Source organism: Myotis myotis, unplaced genomic scaffold, assembly GCF_014108235.1.
Source record: "Myotis myotis isolate mMyoMyo1 unplaced genomic scaffold, mMyoMyo1.p scaffold_m19_p_6, whole genome shotgun sequence".
Taxonomy (NCBI): Eukaryota; Metazoa; Chordata; class Mammalia; order Chiroptera; family Vespertilionidae; genus Myotis; species Myotis myotis.
Genome location: NW_023416368.1, coordinates 92,794,805 through 92,818,209, shown reverse-complemented (window position 1 = coordinate 92,818,209; position 23,405 = coordinate 92,794,805). Strand labels below are relative to the sequence as shown.

The 23,405-nt window shown below is 39.4% G+C and overlaps 1 protein-coding gene across 1 annotated transcript in view; it reads right to left on the bottom strand.

The window, feature by feature from the left end:
• Positions 1–8,392: 8,392 nt before the first annotated feature.
• Positions 8,393–23,405, bottom strand: part of CDCA2 (cell division cycle associated 2) — a 68,726-nt gene continuing 53,713 nt past the window's right edge. Inside the window, 3 exon segments of the mRNA XM_036314684.1 lie at positions 8,393–8,636; positions 8,639–9,751; positions 12,598–12,769. Of these exon segments, the coding sequence (XP_036170577.1) occupies positions 8,536–8,636; positions 8,639–9,751; positions 12,598–12,769 (1,386 nt within the window). The 3' untranslated portion in view covers positions 8,393–8,535.

The following is a 23,405-nucleotide window of genomic DNA, read 5'->3' as shown; positions in this document are numbered from 1 at the left end:
AAATAAGAGCCAGCCTTTCACCAAGAAGTTTGTATTCTGCTCCCCACCCCTCCCTTCTCGAATCTTACTTACACTCACACTCACCTCTCAACAGCCTGGGAGCCATGGACCTCACAAGACCCACCTACCCATCCATGGAGGTCTACTTCCCACCTTCCAGGCACACTGCAAAGAACTAAGCACCCACTCCTTCAAATGACTTATGTTGAGAACAGGCAGGTCAGGCCAGTTGATGGGCATACAGTTGGACTCTATAGAAATCTCTGTGTCAATCCTCAGGGTTTCTAACTGAAATGCAAGATGCAGGCACTGCTTAATCTGTAGTGTTTACGATATGCAAAGTTAACAGCCAATTAAATGATCCAATGGCTTATTTCCAGTCACACACCAAAACATTCAATGAAAATTAGAATTTTATATTTCAAAGGGAGATTAAGTCTTTGCTACCACTTTTAGAGGCTGATTGCTGCGCTTAAAAACATATGTTTCCAGTGTTTCTTGTTTAAGGCACCTATTGGTCATAGGTGGCCACAAATTTTAAGTTATGATTGTGACCAATTTGAAAAATATATTTTCTAGGGCCGTGAAGCGCAGTGGCGCATTACAAAATGAATTATCTTGATTGTGCAGAGTCCTGTCTCCCCATGGATCCAAAGGCTGGGATACTTAATCACCTCAGGGGGTGGCTGGAGTCCGTAACCAACGTTGGAGTCACATCATAAAGACATGTCACTGATGGATTCTCTGGGGCCATAGCAGGCTACCATCAAGGGGGTTTTATTGCATATTTGCAGGGTCTGATAGTCCTAGAATTCGCAGATTCTTAGTGGTCTTTCTAAGTGTTTAAATACTTAAATTCAAGCATTTATTACTCTACTGGGACCTCTGTAGAATTATTTACATTTGGAGTTACTATTATCGAAGAGTTCACTTTAAAAATATCAGCGCAAAAAAAATAGTCAATTTAAAAGTATTACCACAAATGCAATTCCTTAAGACAAATATCTGTGTTTTTTTAAATGCCACCTGTAAGCTGTAAATATGTGTATTAATTTTCCCCACAGTATTTGCTTTGGCTGTGACCTATCCTAATATTCAGTTGAACAAGGGCTAACAATTGTCAAACCAAATTCTTGTTTGAGAGCTGAGCTCTAACTACTGCCAGTTTGAGAGAAACACACATGCAGGTTTAGGGAATATGTTTTGTTTGTTTTGGCTGTGACACAGGGCAGAACAGTTTCCATCCCATTCGAATGCATTCAAGAGAGTTTGAAATATTGCACAATAAAAGTCATTCATTATATCTGTCTCCTTTCCCTTCCAAAAACAAAAATGGCTGCCCCGTTCCAAATCTACACAGGGGGCAGGAAGAAGGGAGTCACAGGGTCACTGGAAATCACCCAAGACTAACACCAGGTTTTTCAGGTCTGAGTTAGGGAATACTTCTGAAATCTTCATTCCCAACGTGTACTTAAAACAAGAAAAGACTGGTCACGTTGGATTATAGCTCCGTTTTGAACAATTAGAAAATGAACATTGTTCATGTTCCTATTTAAGGCATAAAATCACACACTTTACCTCCTAGTGCCTGGCATCTAAACTTACATGATTTGAAAAGTCCCTTTACTCACTTTCTCTATGAAGATTAAATAGTTTGACACCAATTTTATACTGGAAAAAAAAATGTATTTCACTGGTTGGACCATACATTTGGAAGAATCTATTTTTGCCAGCACCTGATGCTACTTAGCAGCTATTTGATAGCCTCTGTAGAGAAAACAATGACATTTATTTCGTGTTCACCCATGAGCACCCTGAATATCAGAACACTGGAAATGCAGGTTGTTTTTAAACGGCAGAAATAGAAATGCCACTAACAAAACACCACATTTAACTATTTATAAAGCAAACTTTAAGTGGGTGAATAAGGCCACGCACGAGAATACAACATTAGATGTAATAAAAAAAATGTAACAGTTACCTTTACATTTCAGCACTTTAAAACTCACACATAAATACACTTGTAGGAATTTGAAACTTTTTAAAATGACATAACTTGAATTTCATGCTTTACATCTAAATCCAGGCCACTTTTATCATCGAGAATACAAATTAAACCACTGAATCAGACAATGTGTGTGCCATGAACTGAGAAAAGGGAAGACTTAAGAAAAGCTGGTCTCCACTAGTCTTTGGAAATTTTGGAAATGCTGACCTACCCCTTAGAAAATGCAAACTTGTATTTTTCTTTAATGTGCTTGCTCATTTATTTTTCTTTTCATATAAGTGATATAGAAGCAGTTCCAGACAATCCTGCTTCCAAACATCCTAAAATTCTCTAAAACCTTTCTCCTAAATCTTAAAATTAAGGTCACAGCAGGCTAAGGATAATCTTGGTTGAAGCTGGGGGGGGGGGGGGGGGGGGCGGGGCAGAAGTATGGACCAGGAGAGTGGCAGTAGTTATTAATCTTCTCACTAAAGCTATTGTTACTCGTAGTCTGTATCACCATTTCACAAAAAGCAGACAAGCATCAAAGAATGTATAAGAATGAACAAAGCAGCACAATATTAGACACACTTGAAATTGTTAGGCCACAGTACATTAGTAAACTAGTCCATTCTAGAGCCAAGTCAAAGATATGAAATAATCTTCAAATAAATTTAAGACAAAAAAACACCACTTTTTTGTATGTGCTATGACTTACTGTAACTTAATTTCATCCCAGTACTGCTCATTTGATCTAGGACTCCAAGCCCAGATTTGGCCGTGCAGACATACAAAACCTGGTAGTACAACACAGAAATGCACCAGCATTCAAGAGGAGAGATTCGTCCAGATGTATTCATAGGTTAGAACAGGGGTGGGCAAACTTTTTGACTCGAGGGCCACTATGGGTTCTTAAACTGGACTGGAGGGCCGGAACAAAAGCATGGATGGAGTGTTTGTGTGAACTAATATAAATTCAAAGTAAACATCATTACATAAAAGGGTACGGTCTTTTTTTTTTTTAGTTTTATTCATTTCAAACGGGCCGAATCCGGCCCGCGGGCCGTAGTTTGCCCACGGCTGGGTTAGAATATAATGGGAAGTTAAGAAAAATACTTAAAAACAAATATGTGTATGAGGCGAATCCAACTTACATTGTCTGGTCTCAGTAAGTAAACTTGAAAGGATGTTTGAAGTAGAACGTGCCTTTGGATCCCCATTCTTCTAAAATTCGTATCAGTGAACTTTAAGTATCACTTCATCACTTCTTCCAGAAAATATAAAACAAGCTTGAACTGATCAGAAGCTGATGCCACCAGGGCTGAGAGGACCAGGGCATTTCTTTATAATCAGACCCTGTGTTATACCAGTAATTCTGCTCCTTAGAGTACTGAGCCTCCTGAAGGCAGTGATCACACTTAGAAGTTGTGCCTGGAACACAGATGAATGAATCCACAATCTGCCTGCCTAGGGAGACCTGGTAACATTTTCCCATGTTAAGAAATAATTCTCAAATGCTAAGGCCACTTTCTGACATTTTTGTGTGTGACAATTCCAATACCAAACCAAACTATAATAAAAGCTTAATTTCTGAGAAATGAATCAGACTTATTAGATAACCTAATTTTTTTAGCAAACTTAATTTTGAATCTTATTTTAACTCCATTCTCTTACTGATAAAATATTGCGCAATGTTTAAAAAGAGAATTCTTTCTCAATAACTAATCTTAAAGTGACTAGGGGTGATTTTAAATTAAGAACTTTAGCAAACCAGTTTACCAGAAGATGAGGTTGAATGTGTAGGTACCCCAAGGAAGTTGATCTCCTTACCATATTTCTAATAGCATAGTATTTACTGACTTTTTGCCCTAAATGGCAATACAGGTCTGGTACAATTGTAGGCTCCAGATAGAATTGGTTGGTCAAGCTTCTACTGTCCTCTTCCCTCACAAAAAGAACGTTAACGGTAGCCGGGTTGGCACGGTGGATAGAGCACTGGCCCGCAACCCAGGCATGTGCCCTTGACTGGAATAGAACCAGCAACCCTCAGTCCTCGGGCCAACACTCTATCCACTGAGCCAAACCAGGTAGGGCTGCTTTTTTTGTTGTTGTTGTTTGTTTTTTTAAAGAACTTTAAACATTTACTATGACCCAGATTCACAGTAAAAATTTTTTTGAATCAAGATGGTGTGATGGTTACAGAGACAACAGATCAATGGAACAGAATAAAAGTCCAGAAATAGACCTACACATATGCCAACTGATTGCAACAAAGGTGCCATTGTCATTCAATGAGAAATGCATAATCTTTTCAACAAATGATTTCCATTAAAAAAAAACAACAAACGCCCTTGCCTTACACAATATACAAAAATTAACTCAACGCAGACCAACACCTGTATAAGAAAACATAGGAGAAAATCTCAGTGCCCTTGAGTCATGCAAAGATTTCTTGGATAAGACACAAAAGCACGAACCATTAAAGAATAAAATGGATAAATTAGATTATAACAAAATTTATGTCTGCTCTTCAAAAGACACTGCTAAGAAAATAAAAAGACAAGCCACTGACTGGGAAAAAATATTTACAGACATATATCTAATAAAGGCCTTGTATCCAAATATACACAGAACTCTTTCAATTCAATGAGACAAAAAACCAACAACAACCATGAGCAGTGGAATTGACACTTCAGTAAAGAGGATATAAGGATGGCAAACAAAATAGAAAAAGATGTTTATTAGGAAAATATACATCAAAACCACAATGAGATACTATTGTACCGCATACCTACTAGAATGCCTATAATGAAAGGGACTGACAGTACCAGGTTTCTGGTAAAAATGTGAAGCTACTGGGACAACTTTGCCGCAGGTAAGAATGCAAAATGGTGCAGCCCTTCATAAAGCTTGGTGGTTTCGTAGCTAAACAGTTAAAACACATCCCAATAGTACATCCCAGGAATCCCACTCCTAAGCATTTACCCCAAGATAAATGAAAACACATGTCTGTAAAAAATATCCTTATGTGACTGTGTATAGGAGCTTTATTTGGAACAACCAAAAAACAACAACAACAAAACAAAACAGAAACAACCCAAATAGCCATCAATTGGTGAATAAACAAATTGGTACACCCATAAAATGGAATATTACTTAGCAATAAACAGAAATCGACTACTTATGACATGCGACATTGATGAATCTCAAAAGCTTTATGCTAGATTTAAAAAGGACATACATACTATATGATCCCATTTATATGATATTCTGGAAAAGGCAAAACTATAAGGATAGCTATCAGTGAGGGAGGGGCTGTGAGGGGCCAGGTTGAGGGAGAAGGGACTGACAGCAAGGAGGTAGGAGAGAACCTTTGGGGTGATGAATATGTTCTATTACTTGGCTGTGGTAGTGGTTACAGGACTTGATGAATTTGCCAAAATTCAAACTGTAAGTTCAAAAGGGGTGAACTTTATTGTAGGTTAATTATTCCTCAAGAAACCTGGTGTAAAAAAAGAAAAAGCCCTTTTAATATAAAGCATGAATCAGGTATTATTAATCATTTTTTCTTCTTAGGCCAAATCTAAATCTGACCCTTAATTCTATGACTTAAGTGCCTGTGGGAACAGTAGGAGAGAAAATGGAAGCCAAGTGGCAGGACAATATGAGAGAGAGAAAGAAGGCAAAGATGTCAAATTCTTTATAAAGGGGCTTTGCCAGGTATGATTTATAAAAGAGAACTTAATAACCATTTTAATTTCAGGGAATTTATCTTATATTTTCACACAAACCCAGTGTGGCTTAATTTTCAATAACAACAACAAAAAAAGACAAGTAGCATGCATTAGGAAGGAAATGATTACATTATAAATACCAAAGTTATGTAATTCTACGAAAAGGGCTTAAAATACTGAAGAGCACTAGGGCTCCCCATGTTAAGACTGAGGATACTCAGTATTTTGTTGAATAAAAAAATCAAGTTGCAGAATGGCACGTATAGTGATCCCATCAGAAAACAAACCTATAGTCGTGTTTACACAGGGAAGGTCTGGAAGCTGTACGGGCTGTTAACAGGGTTTACATTTAAGAAAGCTGTAGGACGCTTGCATGGGTGGGAGAAGACAGTTTTTACTTTTGTAAAATCATCTACTTTTTTCAATAGCCACATGTTCCTTTTGTAATAAAAATGAGTAAAACTAGAGTTAAGGGGAGGTTCCCTCAGCAGCAGCAGCCAGAGGCCCTGGCTCTAGATAGGGGTGCAGGAGAAACTCCAGATGTCATGCTGCCATCTTCTGGAACAAACAAGAATCTACAGAAGCGGGAAAAGATGAGAAGAGGTTGTTCTAAGGCTAAATGTCAATGGTTACAGCAGTAAAAAAGGTCAGAAAAAAATTATTTTGGAGCCAAGTTTTTGATTAAACCACAAGTGAAAACCATTAAAAAGAGAAAGCATGGCAAATACAGAAATCTTTAACTTTTTGAAAGTTTTATGATTCAAATGAGACGTAAAGGATAAAACTGTACCTAAGTTTCTTTAATTTTTCAGAGCTGATCTTTTTAGGAAAAATGAATTTGTTCTTTAGAAATAGCAACAAAATATTCACATTGAAACAGTGAAACCAACACAACTTGTAAAATGTTTTTGTATTTTTAAATGTAGATGCTAGAAAATGAGAACAACTTTGTATTTGAAAATTCAAGAGAGAAAAAAAATCACACACAAAAATGTTTTCCTTATCCTCATGAACACTTGAGGAATAAAACAAAACATGTGAAATTTTAAAAAGTCAAAGACAACTGATATTATCGATCACCATACAACTAAAAGGGGAGAAAATAACAATCTTTTTTTTTAACCCTCATGTTAAACAAAGGAGAAATACAAATATTTAACAGAAAACAAAACCCTCTAACATCTTATATTTCTGAAAGTTTTTTCTTTTTTAATTACCAAAACCAAAAAGCTTCCTAAGAAGTTAGTTTTTCTTTTTCTGTGGTTTGTTTTCAGTGGTATCCATTTGCCAACCACACTAAATTATAAAAGAGGGGGAAGTCCATAAATAATTTACGTGAGAAGATAAAAGAATTTTTTAAACAATCCACCCTTTAGCAGAAGAAATTGGGGATCACTTTGAGTGTTAATGTAAAATACATTGGTCTTTAGCAGCAGGAGTTCCAGACCTATTGGTGCCAAGAAGGTAACAAATAGTCTCTCTCGGAGGAGGGGAAACGGGCGCTCAGCAGGCGCCTTCTTCCCTGTTGGGTTATTTGTAGAGAGCCCTATTTGTTAACAGGTTTCTGCTATATTGGAGAGGGAGAGTTTAATGATTTAAAGGATTCCAAAGACAACTGTGTAATGATACAATGATTTATGCACACTCACAAATTCCAGATATATAGGCTTTAGATTTTCAAACCGCTATTGCCAAAGTGGCGACAGGATACAGGATAGATATACTGCCATATGGCTGAGGCATAACTAGAAAATCCGAGACAAGTGACAGTACTTGACATAGTGAAATAAAGATAGCAAGGCTGGAAACGGCCTTGTTAAAAAAGAAATGAGCGACATACTGCCACTTTGAATAAGTTTTTCGGATTTAAAAAAATTTCTTTAAGGAGAACCACAAATAAATCCCAAATTACCTGTGACTAATTTGAATAATCTGGGAAATGAGTCTCCAACTAAACTGCTATAGCCACCTCTCACCCAACAAAGCATGTAAGAATACTGTTTGAGTTACAAAATGCTTTCACATTCATTATTTATAAATTATATTTTCATTTTATAATGATAGATTTATCATACAGAGTGGGACAAAAGCAGGTTTACAGTTGTGAGTACACAAAAGTTTAAGCTTTATTTATGAATTATTATATCATTCTCTATATAAACAGCTGTAAACCCGCTTTTGCCCCACCTTGTATTTGGGTCATTAAAAGATTTCCAAAATTCCATGTTTGAAATTTGATTTTAATATAAGTATTAAAAATTTAATTTGAGACAGATAAAGCAAGTCATTGAAGCTTCTCTTAACTTTAACTCAAGAAACAAGTTTTATAATTCATCTACTCTAATTGTTACAACTTTTTAACCAGTTTTTTTTGCAGTATTTTTAAAATAAAAACACTTTAACACCTTTCCACCTTGTATTAACCTCCAATTTTCATCGTTACATTAATTATATCAATATGGTTTTGTTTTGCTTTTTCAAAAAAACCTCTCTTCTCATCCAGATGTAATGAGGTGGTAAATATGTACTAATGTAAAATGAAACTTAAGAGACATATTATCGGCTCTATAAACAATCCTTTTTTGCAAAATACTAATAAAGCATTTACCACGTGGGGGAAGAAGGACATATTTAATAGAATGTTTTCTTTTCGAATGATAAAGCAATTCACTTGTTTCTACTTAAAAGTAGGTTCAACTCAAGTGATTTTATTTGAAACTTTGAAAACACTGAAATCGCACAGATAGCAGGAACCAGGAAGAATCTTTTAAGCACGGACAGTTACCTTCTCTCTGGCCAAAGGTTCCACAGATGTCAGTCATTCCGCAGTTCTCCGATACGGCTAATGCTCTCGATGTCCTTTAGAGAGCTTTCTCCCCTCTGGCTGAGAAGGTTCTTCCTGCTCAGCATTCTGACTTAGTACTCTCAGTGTTTGCAAGCGCAGATGTACAAAAGCTCTTCCTTCTTCTCTGAGGGAAAGTGGAAGAATTCGCTGCTAAGCCCTCACTCTTTTCTTGATCTGATGTGGAGTAGAGTGGACATGGTGGTTGTCTGGACACAGCTTTTCTTCTGGGGGACATACTTTCAAGTCCTCTGCTGTCAAATGTATGCATTGTTCTCCTTTTGGTTCTTTGGGAAGGGCAGGAAGTGGAAGGAAGTGGAAGTGAAATCCAGACAAGTCCTTCATTTTCCAGATCTTTCTGTAGCCTTGTGCTACGTCTGACTTTTGTTTCCCGATTGGTTCTCTGAAAGGTCTGCTCTAGGGAGTCAGATAAATCTTTATACAGTTCAGAATTTTCCAAACTAATTTCGACAGAGCTGCCCACACTGTAGGAAGGTTTGTGACTTCCATCAGTTTCTAAGTGTAAACTTTGACCATCGGGGTAACACACAGAGCGTCGTCTTCTACGTTTCTGTTCACAGCTCCCACCACTGCTGCTTGCTGCTGACTTTCTTCGTACATCCTGGCTTTGACTTTTCTTTTCTTTTCTATTGTCAATTAAGACACCCTCTGAAAAACCACATTCTTTTGGTGAGCCAGACAGTAAATACTTGGTCTGCAGTTTTCCTTCAGTAGCTCTTAAGAAGTTATCCTGTTGTTCACACTTTATATCACCTGGAACTTTCATGTGAAAGTGGTTTTCCACATTTTGATCAGCAGCAGAAAATTCTTGGGGCTGCATGAGAAAAGCTGACTGTGGACCATCTGATACAATGGGTTTTTCAGTCACAGAAGCACAAGAAACATGACTGTTTTCATTCTCCGTCCCAGTTTTTAGGTCATTTTCACTTTCCCACCTAATTTCTGCTTTTGGAATAATTTTACTTGTACAGATTCCTTCAGTATTTATACTTGAATCTTGATCAAAAGTGGAATTAATAAGCAACAAGGAACTTTTTATGTGAGAGCTGCAGAATTCAGACACACCGTGCTCATTAAACTCTGGATTCAAGTCTGAGTGCTGAGGGAGATGGTTCTTTCTTTCTGGAGGCTTCCTTTCTTCAAGTTCACCATTTGAGTTGAAATCATCTATGGGCATGTAAATAAGTTTGAATCTAATTAAAAAGTAACCATAAAAATAAACTTTAACAATCAAATGGGTGCCATACTGTAATCTGTTTTAAACTTCCAAAAACTCACAAGATGTATAAACTATTACATTGTACCTGTCCTATCTGTCATTATCCTTTCTCTTTTAGTTCTTCCCCAGGCCACAGGTTAAGAAAACATGTAGTTAATGTTTGCATTAATAAAGCACAAAACCTCAGACCAGGAAAATGAGAACTGTATCTTAAATTGCTTCCTAGAATTCTAATGTACTTGCCACACTATAAGGTCAATTAGCTATATTTCCCATTTCCCTAAAAATGAATTACTGAAAATGGGCAATGTCCTGCTTCTGAAATCTTCTATCAATGTTTCCCTTGAGTAGTTTGCATGTAAAGCTAAAAGAATTTTTTTAAACAATCTACCTTTTAACAGAAGAAATTGAGGATCACTTTGAGGAAAGAAAACTTGGAATTCTGGGGAACTTACTGGCTTCACTAAAAGGGTACTCCCTGAAGACACTCAGGTCTTATGCCCTGTGTTAAAAAATTAACATAAACTGAATTGTACTCTCATGTAGAGCCATTTTTATTTCAATATTCTAAAAATTTCTTCTGCCTCAATAGCTGACTAAAATTCCTCCTTCAGGAAACTCGCGCCGTATGGAGCCTGTCCTGTGTTCTCAGCACACTGTGTGACATCACAGGGGAAAAAAATCAAGGGCGAGAACACCTCGTTATGGTTCTCAAGTTATGTAACAAAGCGTAAATGAGTTCAGGCCTTATTTGTTCTAAAACTCAATACTATTAAATACCATCTCTCTTGTTATCTCATATAATGTTTTAATTCATCAGTCAAATGAGTATAAAAATGTTCTAAACAAAATCAAACTGGCAGACATATATAACAAGCTGAACAAAAAAATCGACAAAAAATTTTCTGTTTGAAAGGCATATATATGCACTAGATTAAGCCCAGTGCACGAAATTCATGCACTTGGGGGGGGGGGGTCCCCTCAGCCCGGCCTGCGCCCTCTTGCAGTCCAGGAGCCCACAGGGAGTGGGCCTAAGCCAGCAGTTGGACATCCTTAGTGCTGCCGCGGAGGCAGGAGAGGCTCCCGCCACCACCGCTGCGCTCGCCAGCCATGAGCCCGGCTTCTGGCTGAGCAGCACTCCCCCTTTGGGAGCACACTGACCACTAGGGGGCAGCTCCTGCGTTGAGCATCTTCCCCCGGTGGTCAGTGCACACCATACCAACTGGTCGTTCTGCCATTTGGTCAATTTGTATATTAGTCTTTTATTACATAGGATGTTTGGGGTACTTCAAATCATGTCATGTAAAGCTAGAGATTAACAAAGGGCAGGATCCACTCAGTGCCACCCATTAATATGTCCCTTGGGTTCTTTATACAACCTCAAAAATGGATATTCATATATTGTTCATGAAATTAAATACTCAAAAAAAAAGTAGGCGAGAGGAATGGAGGCAGGCAGAGAGGGAGAGAATGAGAGAGAGAGAGAAAGGGAGAGAAACATGGATAGGAAAGGAAGGAAGGGAGGGATGGAGGGAGGGAGGGAGGGAGACAGGAAGGAAGAAAAGAAGGAAGGGAACTGCTTTAAACCCTTGTAACGGTTATATATAGGTTTTTAAAAATTGCTTCAGGTATTCAAAAAAACCCAAATTCTCTAATAAGATGCAAGACAGAAAAAAAAATACTATTATTTAAACATCTTGAAAGAAAAACAACTGCTTTGGAATTGGGGATAAGACTTCATTTCCAGTCTCAAGGGGACCGCAATCTGCAGGGAATTGAGGCAGACAGATCACTATAAACCAGGTGGGAAGGAGTAATGTGAACAGTTTTCCTGGAAAGAAAGCCAGCTCAGCTAAACGAAATCGTAAGGAGAGCAGCATTCGGCCACCCCCTGTCCCAAGATAAACCACCTGAAAGGCTGGGATAGGAGAGTGCTGCTCTGCAGGTGCCTGGGGCTGGAGGAGCTTCCTGGGGCTGGAGGAGCCTGGTGTGACTGGATGGGTCCCGTGTTTAAACTTTTGAGCTTTCCCAAAATTAAAAAGGAGGCAGAAGCCAAGAGTTTAAAGTGGCATGTACCATATTCATCCTTGAATCTGTTATGAATCCTATACGGTATGTTGCAAAAGGAATGCAGGCTAAAAATATTGGATGACTAACAAAGATAGGTATTTTAAAAATGATTCTATACAAAATTAACACACCAAATAAACACATACTCTTATTATGTGTAGCAAGTTTTGTTAATTTCAAACCCTGGCATTATAAAGCAGGTGCAACTTCAATTTTTATCTAACTAGAATATTTAGCAACTCCGTCTTCGCTTTTAAACAAAGCTTTCAAGGTGATCAAGCTCAATTTACAAATGGCATTTATAGAAGATGCTTAATAGGGCCAACTCTACTGAAATGCAGGGAAGTATATTTTTTAACTGTTGTCCTTAATTCATATTAGATGTATCTAGTGTGGAGCCATCACCTCATTCACTTCTAATGATGGGCTATACCACCAAACAGAATTCATTTTACTTTAACAAAATGCTTTCAAAAGGAAAAAGAAATAGGATGAAAAAAGTATTTCTCCTAAAACTTTATGAGTTTCTTTGGGGGGAGGATCCAGAGCTTCCATCAAAGTCTGAAAGGGTCTAGGTGACATAAAAGTTACACACTGCTGCTTCCTTAACATGCCTGTGGTAAGATGAAAAGTTGTTTTTTTCTTTATTTACAATTTACATGGTGAATGGGAAAAAGGGAAAAAATAAAGAGAAACAGCAACAAAGAAGGTGAAGAGAAGAGACCTGAAAACTTCCTGCGGACGCTTGGAACTGAAGGCGACATCTCATAGAGTTCAGGCAGCTCAGGAATAGGACTTAGAAGCGGCTTCTTAGACGCAATGTCTCTTTCCCCATACAGAGTCTTCTCAACGCCTTTCTTTCTTCTTGCTTTCTTCTTTCGGCAACTTTTTAAAACCTGAGAAAATGTATTAAAACACAGTAACTGAGAAAGATATAGCACCATATACAATTTTGACTCTTTAATTTCTATTGAAACACTTAAAACCATTCATCTCATTTAAAATTTCAGAAATCTGATTTGGGGTAGGGGGTGAGGTTCCTTACACAAAGTCAAATAAAATATAAAGCAGAACTCAATGAACAAATTGTAGCAAAAACGTTTTGCATTGCCATAAAGCATTGACAAAATAAACTCAGGGTAAGTAAAAAATAGATTAGAGAGACTGGACAGACTTAAGACATGGGGTATTTGTAACCACCCTGTAGTTAGGATGACTCAGCATTAATTTCAGGAGTTACCTACTGCAATACCTACTGCAAGCCATAGGGGGGAGGGGGCGCGTTTTCTCCCCCAGATCTGGATGAAGAAACAAGAGGTGTGTACATCAAGTTTGAAGAGAACACACAGCTGGCTGAGCTGATGCAAACAAGATTTGTTCAAGATTAAAATGCTGAGGTCAAAATAAAATGGATCTTTAACAAGCACAAGTAGATGAGAAGCAAAGATTGGGAATAACTGATAAAAAACATATGGGTTCTATAAAAATAAAAAAAAACTGCTTACTAATATCTGCAATGCAGTATTAAATTTAATTCTGACTGCCATTTCAGTAACTGAGAACTAATGTCCTATGTTAAGAAGTTTCATATGGAAAAGACTTGAGGGAAAGTTAAACACTGTATTGAAATAATAGATTATGAGTAAAAAGAAATATACTTAGTGTGATACCATATGAGAGAACCAGATCAGGTCAACACAAGAAACATGTTTTTAACAATGCTTCTTAGAAAATGGAATTCACACAAACATTCATGGAGATACTGCTATGTGCAGGTAATACCTTCCTAGGTATGAGACAAAACACACTGGATGTGGAGATATATATATTACTAGGGGCCCAGTGCATGAAATTCATGCGGGGGGTGGGGGGGGGGGGAGTGTCCCCTCAGCCCAGCCTGCGCCCTCTCCAATCTGGGATCGGGCCTAAATCGGCAGTCGGACATCCCTCTCACAATCCTGGACCGCTGGCTCCTAATCGCTCACCTGCCTGCCTGCCTGGTCGCTCCTAACTGCCCCGCCCCCCGCCGGCCTGATCGCCCCTCACTGCCTCTGTGTGCCAGCCTGATCACCCCTAACTGCCCCCCACTGCCGGCCAGGTCGTCCCCAACTGCGCCCCTTCCCCCACCGGCCTGATTGCCCCTCACACCCCGCCCCCCCTCCTCCCCCCTCCCACCGCTGTCGGCCTGGTCACCCCACACAGCCTGCTATTCAGTCGTTTGGTCGTCTCTCACTAACCCCCCCTGCTGGCCTGGTTGCCCCACGCAGCCTGCTGTTCAGTTGTTTGGTAGTCCCTCACTAACCCCCTTGCCAGCCTGGTCATAGGCAGTCATCTTGTGAGGGCATGATGGTCAATTGGCATATTTCCTCTTTATTATATAGGATTATTATTACTGATTTCAGAGAGGAAGGGAGAGAGAGAGAAACATCAATGATGAGAGAGAATCATTGATCGGCTGCCTCCTGCATGCCCCACACTGGGGATAGAGGCTGCAACCCTTGTATATACCCAGACCAGGAATCAAACTGGTTCACAGGTTGATGCTCAACCACTGAGCCATGCCTGTTGGGCTGGATATGGTCTTTAGGGAGCTCAGGGTCTAACGACAAGTAGTCGAAATACGTATGATCATGACACATTGCATAGACCAAGAAGATGGGTACCTGGCCTATGGGAGGTGTTTGAGGCAGGCTCCCCAGAAAAGGTAATGTCTAAGTTAAGTCGTAAGCGAGAACTGTGTTGGCCAATTATGGAAGTGGTGCAGAAGGGCTTTTCTAAAAGAGAAGGGCACTCAGCTGGTGTGGCTCCATGGTTGGGCGTTGACCCAGGGTCACGGCTTGATTCCCAGTTGGGGCACATGCCTGGGTTGATCCCCAGTGTGGGGTGTATGGGAGGCTGTTTCTGCCTCTCCCTCCCTCCCCCTTCCTCTCTCTGAAATCAATAAAAATATATATTTTTTTAAAAGATTAAAAACAAAAAAAGAAACAAAGGGAAGAGAAAGGCATTCACAAGAGCACCATGTGAGGCAGCACAGACGAAGAGCTGCAAGCAGCAGTGTATTGTGGGTGGGCCCACGTAGAGATGGCAGATGAAGCTAAGCAAGCAGGGCCCTTGTTCACACTGAGAGCAACAAGGTCTCATTGCACGGTGATTCAGGGAGTAAACAACATCTGAAGTTAGATCAACTAAAAGACTTGTATGCATGCATAGAAGCATAACCAGTGGACATAAGACATTGGGGGATAGGGGAGGCTAGGGGACTGTCTAGGGCGGGGGGATAAAATGGACACATATGTAATACCCTTTGTAATACTTTAAGCAATAAAAAAAAATAAAAAAAAAAAAAAAAAGAAAGATCATGTAAATGAATGTTGGGAAATAGTGAATGATTTTCAAGAGTACATAAGTGGCCAAGAACTGTATGTTCCTTGAGATATCTACTGATAGCCTGTAAAACAAAACATTCCATGGAAAAATAATTACAGAAGATAAATGTTCCTCATATTCTCTGAGAAATCCTCAGTATAAATAACATCTACATACATTAGGAAAATGCTGGGTTAAATATGTCTTTATGACACTTTTTATTTTCAGGGAATTTCTGTTCACTTCCATGGGATAGCTGGGGAAATTATAGCTTAGTCCAGTGGTGGGCAAATTCATTAGTCAACAGAGCCAAATGTCAACAGTACAACGATTGAAATTTCTTTTGAGAGCCAAATTTTTTAAACTTAAACTATATAGGTAGGTACATTGTTATTAACTTAATTAGGGTACTCCTAAGCTGGACTTTGCTAAAAACGTCCTCAATCTGAGGGGTCAACCTCAGCGACCGTACCCCCACTTCTTCTAACGCCACTTCTTCAAAATAGACTCGCCCAGGCCGAAAACCGACTTCTGCGCATGGGCCACAAAATTTCAATCACACTGTACATGCGCGCCTGCACGTGGTACTTTGTGGAAGAGCCACACTCAAGGGGCCAAAGAGCCACATGTGGCTGGCGAGCCGTGGTTTGCTGACCACTGGCTTAGTCAATGGATGTGGGCTCCACCAATGAGCTGCAAAAGAAAGTATTTGGCCTCTGGTGCCAGAAGCCTTCTGTTCAAATCCTGACTCTGCTTTATAACCTTAGGCAAGTTACCTCACCTCTCAGTACCTCATTTTGAACTCATCTGCAAAAATGGAAATCATAATAGCACTAGTATTAAATAAGTTTACTTAGGTTGATATGGGGGAAATATTTTTAACATCAAAAACTATGCTCTTGCCCTAGCCAGTTTGGCTTAGTGGATAGAGCATCAACCTGCGGACTGAAGGGTCCCAGGTTCGATTCCAGTCAAGGGCACATACCTAAGTTGCAGGCTGGATCCCTGGCCCTGGTCGGGGTGTGTGCAAGAGGCAACCAATCGATGTGTCTCACTCATCATTGATGTTTCTATCTCTCTCCCTCACCCTTTCTCTCTGAAATCAATAAAAATATATATTTTTTAAAAATCATGCTCTTAGTATTACTGTGTGACACGATCCCTACATGTTCAGCTAATATACTATGGTCAATGTTTTAACTTCTAGAATAGTTTCTGATTCATATGGAGAGAAAATCCACTTTCAGCAGAATTTTGAAAACCTTTGTTTCATTCATAAAATTTGCCAAACATGGTGAAAGACGAGTATTCTGTTTTTTCATGGTCACGGCCAATAGAAGTACACCAACCAAAAAGCAAAGATGAAAGCCACTATGGTCTGCCATGAAAATACATCTATATTATCCTTAAGGAGGCTTCATCTGCAAAGGCGAGAACTTTAACAAAATTTGAATTAAAGCCAATACAAAAAAGCCTTGCTTATACTGCGAAAAACAAAAAGCCACTTGTAATTGGAATCCTAAGGAAGCCATGTGATCGTGATCGAGAAGTGGTTCATGACTTGGAGCAAAGGACAACCGAAAGTATTATCCCTAAAGTGATTCTATTTCCTCCAGAATCACCGCTATTTCTTCTCATACAGTGAAGGAGGTCATGCGCCAGAAGTAAATGCTTATCTTTTATTTGCACCATTAAGACTTTTATTTGCACCATTAAGATTTGGCAACAAATCAAATTGTATAGGAAAGCTTATGATAAAAGCATACACTTCCCTACCCTTGCTGTTTGCTTACTAGTTCATTTTTAGTTCTGTAGGTAGCTCCATCCCTTAACTAAGGGGCTCATATTGCTATATTTTTAACTTTTTATAAAGGAAAATGTTGAACACACAAAAAACAGAATAGTATACTGACCCCCATGTACCCATCAACTATTGTCAATAATCACTATAATGTATAGAAATCAAAATTCATTTATAAACACTCCCCCACCCCCGATTATTTTAAAGCAAATCATTTTATCTGAAAATCCTATATATCTCTAAGAGGTAAGGGCTCCCTTTTTCCACAATAAAATGAAACATTTTATTACCTGACATTGTATTCTATTGATTTTTTTTCCTTTCATTATGAAGTTTAATTTTTTTCCATGTTTTCTTGATATAAATGACATATAACATCATGTAAGTTTAAGTCATACAATGTTATCACTTGTTTTATTTATATATACACACACATCTTTACATTTATTTATATATATCTTCACTGATATATCTATATCGATATCTATACACACTAGTATATATCTTTTTAAAAATAACAACACACCCAAAAACCTGGACCAATTTCCAGTGAATTATGCTGAGTGAAAAAAGCCAGGAGAAACCAAGATGGCGGCATAGGTAAACACCGGAGATTGCTGCCTCGCACAATCACTTCAAAAATGCAACTAAAAGACAGAACAGACATCATCCAGAACCACAGGAAGGCTGGCTGAATGGAAATTCTACAACTAGAAGGAAAGAGAAAAGCATACCGAGACTCAGAGGAGGTGCTGTGCGGAAGTAAAATACAGAGGTACAGAGGCGCATGTGGAGAGGGCTGGCGGCTGAGGATACGGTTGTCTTTTTCAATGGGAGGGAGTCTCAAGCTCTGAGCTCCAGTTCCGGGCGACTCTCTGGGGACCCAGACTCATACAGGAGAAACTGGACTGTCTGGCATCAGTCAGAACTCGAGGGCAGCTTTCTCTTGGGGGTGGTTGCAGCGATTGCTGGGACACTGAGAAGCAGGGCCTCTGAGGGCAGGACTGAGAGCAGCCATAACTGCTCGCTCCGCCCTGTTGATCCCCTGGGACCCCGCCCCACCCAAGCCCTGCAGGGAGGCTTTTGCATATGAAAGGCCTGGCCCTTTGCAATCTGATAATTACCTAACAAACTGCAGCTGGCCCAAGGCATCAGGGCAACTTGCATTGACTCAAAGCTGGCTCCTGCTGGATAGCCTCAGGCAGAGGCTAGATTAGCACCTCCTTAGAGATTCAGGAGCCAATGTGCCCAGTGGTCAGAGTGGATAAAGGACACACTCAGGGGGCAGATTCAGTGAGCACCAAAGCCCCATTGAAGCAAGTCTTGCCCCAGAGGTGTGTCTCCAGCACAGAAGTTCTCCCACTGCAGACACAGCTGATTCTCACAGCCAACTGGCCTGCAGGTCAATCCCTCCCAGTGTTATCTACAACAATCAAGGCTTAACTACAACAAGACTGTGCACAAAGTCCACAAGGGGGTGCACCAAGAGTATCTACCTCAGGTAATTGGGGAGGCTGAGCCACTGGGCCCTATAGGACACCTAGCACAGAAAGCCACTCTATTGACACAACGAAGCATAAAAAATGCAGAGACAAAGAAACAGGACACAAATGACAGAAATGGAGGAAAGCAAACTACTGGATATAGAGTTCAAAACCACGGTTATAAGGTTTTTCAAGAATTTTCTAGAAACCGCCGACAAACTTAATGAGACCCTCAAGAAATCTAATGAGACCCTTGAGGTTGTGATAAAGGACCAACTAGAAATTAAGCATAAACTGACTGAAATAAAGAATATTATACAGACTCCCGACAGCAGACTAGAGGATCCCAAGAATCAAGTCAAAGATTTGAAATACGAAGAAGCAAAAAACACCCAACGGAAAAGCAAAATGAAAAAAGGATCCAAAAATACGAAGACAGTGTAAGGAGCCTCTGAGACAGCTTCAAGCGTACCAACATCAGAATTATAGGGGTGCCAGAAGATGAGAGAGAGCAAGGTATTGAAAACCTATTTGAAGAAATAATGACAGAAAACTTCCCCTACCTGGTGAAAGAAATAGACTTACAAGTCCAGGAAGAGCAGAGAACCCCAAACAAAAGGAATCCAAAGAGGACCACACCAAGACACATCATAATTAAAATGCCAAGAGCAAAAGACAAAGAGAGAATCTTAAAAGCAGCAAGAGAAAGACAGTCAGTTACCTACAAGGGAGTACCCATACAACTGTCAGCTGATTTCGCAACAGAAACTTTGTAGGCCAGAAGGGAGTAGCAAGAAATATTCAGAGTGATGAGTGCCAAGAACCTACAACCAAGATTACTTTATCCAGCAAAGCTATCATTCAGAATTGAAGGTCAGATAAAGAGCTTCACAGATAAGGAAAAGCTAAAGGAGTTCATCACCACCAAACCAGTATTATATGAAATGCTGAAAGGTATCCTTTAAGAAGAGGAAGAAGAAAAAGGTACAGATACAAATTATGAACAACAAATACACATCTATCAACAAGTGAATCTAAAAATCAAGTGAATAAATAATCTGATGAACAGAATAAACTGGTGAATATAATAGAATCAGGGGCATAGAAAGGGAGTGGACTGCCTATTCTTGGGGGGAAAGGGGTGTGGGGGATGCGGGAAGAGACTGAACAAAAATCGTGGATGAGGTGGATGAGGACGGGGGCGGGGGGGGGGGGAGAAGTGAGGGCAAAGGGTGGGGTGGGAACCGGGTGGAGGGGAGCTACAGGGGGAAAAAGAGGAACAACTGTAATAATCTGAACAATAAAGATTTAATTAAAAAATAAATAAATTAAATTAAATTAAAAAAGAAGAAAGAAAAAAGCCAGTCGCAAAAGGTTACATAGTGTGTGATTTCATTTACATAACCTTTTTTAAAAAATATATTTTATTGATTTTTTACAGAGAGGAAGGGAGAGGGATAGAGAGTTAGAAACATCGATGAGAGAGAAACATCAATCAGCTGCCTCCTGCTGGTGATGTGCCCGAAACCAAGGTACATGCCCTTGACCAGAATCGAACCTGGGACCCTTGAGTCTGCAAGCCGACACTCTATCCACTGAGCCAAACTGGTTAGGGCTACATAACCTTCTTAAAATGACAAAATTAAAAATATGGATAACAGATTAGTGGTTTCTGGGAGAGGGGGTTGGGAATGGGAAGTGAATATAGCTACAAAAGGACAAGAAGAGAGCTTTGGCGCAACAAAATGTCCTTATCTTGACTATATTTTGGTAATGTACTACTGTATACTGTACAACAGTTCTGCAAGATGTCAACACAGTACCATTGGGAAAAACTAGGTAGAGGGTACTTGGGATCTTTCTAATTCTTCTTACAACACCATGCATTTCTAAAATTATCTTAAAATGTAACATTTAACCATACAAAAACCATAATGACAGCAACTTTCCCTAATATTTTGTCAGAGTTCAAAGTACCCAATAGGTCCATAAACGTCTTTTTAGAATTATTCAAAGCAGGACACCAATAAGGTCTCCACACATTCCATTCGGTTGCTAGATCTCTTTAAATCTTTGGTTCCTTAACTTTTTCCTCTTGCCATTTATTTGGTGAATAAACTGAGGCATCTATGCCCAGCATAAGCCAAATTCTTTTTTATTTTTTATTTTTTGGAAAGAGCATTTCAGAGATGACTGTATACTTCCTTACTGAACAAGAGGCCAGTTGTACTCCTTCTGTGGCATGATGAATAACTAGGGCTCAGGTGTTCAGTCTCATCCATCCATCCTGCTTCCCTATTACCTTCCACCTAACATTCAACAGCTTTCATGAGTACTATGTCTTTTTTACTTATTAGTGGGAATGCCTCATCAATTATTTACTTGAAATAGAGCTCAAACTCTATTTTCTAATTTTTAGAAAAATTAGTTGATGTCTGAGACAGCTAAAGTGGCCTTCAAGTTTTGTTATATTTTTAATTATTATGAACTTAACTATTTTTTCATTATTTGATGTTTGTGTTTCAATCTATTACAATCACTATTTCTGATGGTCAGACTGCCCCACTTTTGGCCAGTGGTCACCCGTTCTTGCTGGTTTTGTGGCCTCTATCAAGGTCCCAGCAGTTTAAGCTTCCTTGCTTGCACACTGGGACAGAGCTGAGTTCATTTCCTGTATCTGCTGTTATAAATCTGAAAGCAGTAGTTTCACTAAGGAATTCTGTGAAAATGGTATTTAGAGATAGCAATCTAGGTACCAGAGATGCTCACTCCTAAGCTTCATCAAAAGAGAAAGAAAATGATGCCAGTTGGGGTACTGGAAATATCGAGGGGAAGACTATGTAAAGTATATGACTGTCTAACCACTAAGCTGTATACCCGAAACCAATACATTAAAAAAAAAGAATTTTCTCATAATTTTAAAGGAAAATACCTCAGTTCATACTGGTATTTCCGACTCAAATTTTGTCTAGCAAGGTTTTGAAATGTTTTTGTCTCATAGTGAAAAGTCTTGATACCTAATGACAGTTAAAGACCTGCTTATTTTTTTATTCTAGATTTAATTCCCCTGTCAAAATGAGAGCTTCCCACTGTTTAAGCCTTCTTTGCAGTTATTTTTGTATTTAGGATCTATCCCACAGGATTTGTCAAATTTCTAAGTGTAAAAAAGTTCTTTGTAAGATTAAGCCACCAACTTGACATTTACAGTTAATTTGTTTCATTTTGTTTTCAAATTTTAAGCAATGTTCTTTTTCCTAAATTTGATTTAATTTTGTTTGATAGTTATAACACTTACATGGTTCAATGTCAAAAGGTAAAACATTCAAGGAAGTCTAGCCTCATTTCTTCCTATTCCCCCCTCCAGTCTCCTCTCCCTATAGGTCACCAGTTGTTTTTGCCTTATTCTCCAACTTTTTTAATTAAAAGATTTTATGTGTTCATGTATATACACATACTTATATTATTTTTTAATGTTCCCTCTTAGATAAAAAAGGTAGTGTATTAGTTTGCCATAATAAGTACCATAACAAAATACCAGACTGGGTGGCTTAAACCAGAAGTAGCCAACGTTTTGGACCTTCACGTACCAACAGTGGTCCACGTTGGCGAGCACTGGCTTAACCAATGTTATTTCTCACAGTTCTGGAAGCTCAAAGTCCAAGATCAAGATGCCGGTTGGGTTGGTTTCCTCTGAGGCCTCTTATTAGTGAACAGACGTTGCCCTCCTGCTGTCCCTTCATATGGTCTTCTACCTGTCTGCCTGCGCCTGGTGTCTTTTATGTCTTCTTAAAGGGACACCAGTCAGAATGGAGTAGGGACCATACAATGGGCTTCATTTTTACCTAATTACCCCTTTAAAGGCTCTATTTCCAAACAGTCACATTCTGAGGTAGTGGGGTTAGGGCTTCTACCTAAGAATTCTGAGGGAACATAGTTCACCCCTTAATAGGTAGCTTACGATACACCATCATTTTACAACTTACTTCACTAAAGAGTAAATAATTCCTGGCATCCTTCCATTGCAGTATTTGGAATTTTTCTTCACTACTTTCTGTAGCTTACAAAATCCTCACTTTGTGAACACACCAGTTTCCTCACCAGTCTTATACTGACAGACATTTGGTTCGTTTTCAGTCTTTGGCATTACAGAGTGCTGCAATAAATAACTTTGTACAATGCCTATTTGTCACTGGGTCTTTGTGATGAATTTCTAGAAATGGGATTACTGGGTCAAAAGGCAAATGATATTTAATTTGGCTTGATACTGCCAAATGGCCCTCAACAGAGATGCATTACCAGAAAAGGTATGAGCATGCCTGTTTACCAATGACCTTACCACAGTGTGCTGTCCAACGTTTGGAGTTCCCCTCTCCTTCGGTAAGAAATGGCATCTCAATGTAGTTCTCCTTATGGTGAAAAACTCCAAACAGATTTCGCACGTTTAAGGACCATTTTCATTTCTATTTTGTAAACTTGAAAGAGTATCTCTTGGAGAGAAAGAAACAGCAGCCTAATAGGCACCTAGTCTGGGGGCCAGACTGGAAATACAACTAAACCGGAGAACATCCACCCGGAATTAACGAATTAGTCACAGCTGAGGAGACAATTTACAAGGGCAGAGGACACCTGGAGAGCGGTAGAACAGGGATGTGGGCCTGAGAGGGGCGGAGGGCAGAGAGGGTGAGGAGGAAGCCTCGTCCCTTGGTGACAGGCATAACATCCAACTGTGAAAAGGAAAAGCCACAGGGCTGCTGGCTGCCCAGCTGCCGAATCTGGACCCAAGACCACAGCCAAGTAGCAGCCCCAGCAAGAAGCAGCGCGGAGCTGGGGGGAGAGAAACCCGCAGTTTCCTTATTGTTTTGGTTTGGTTTTGTCTTTGCT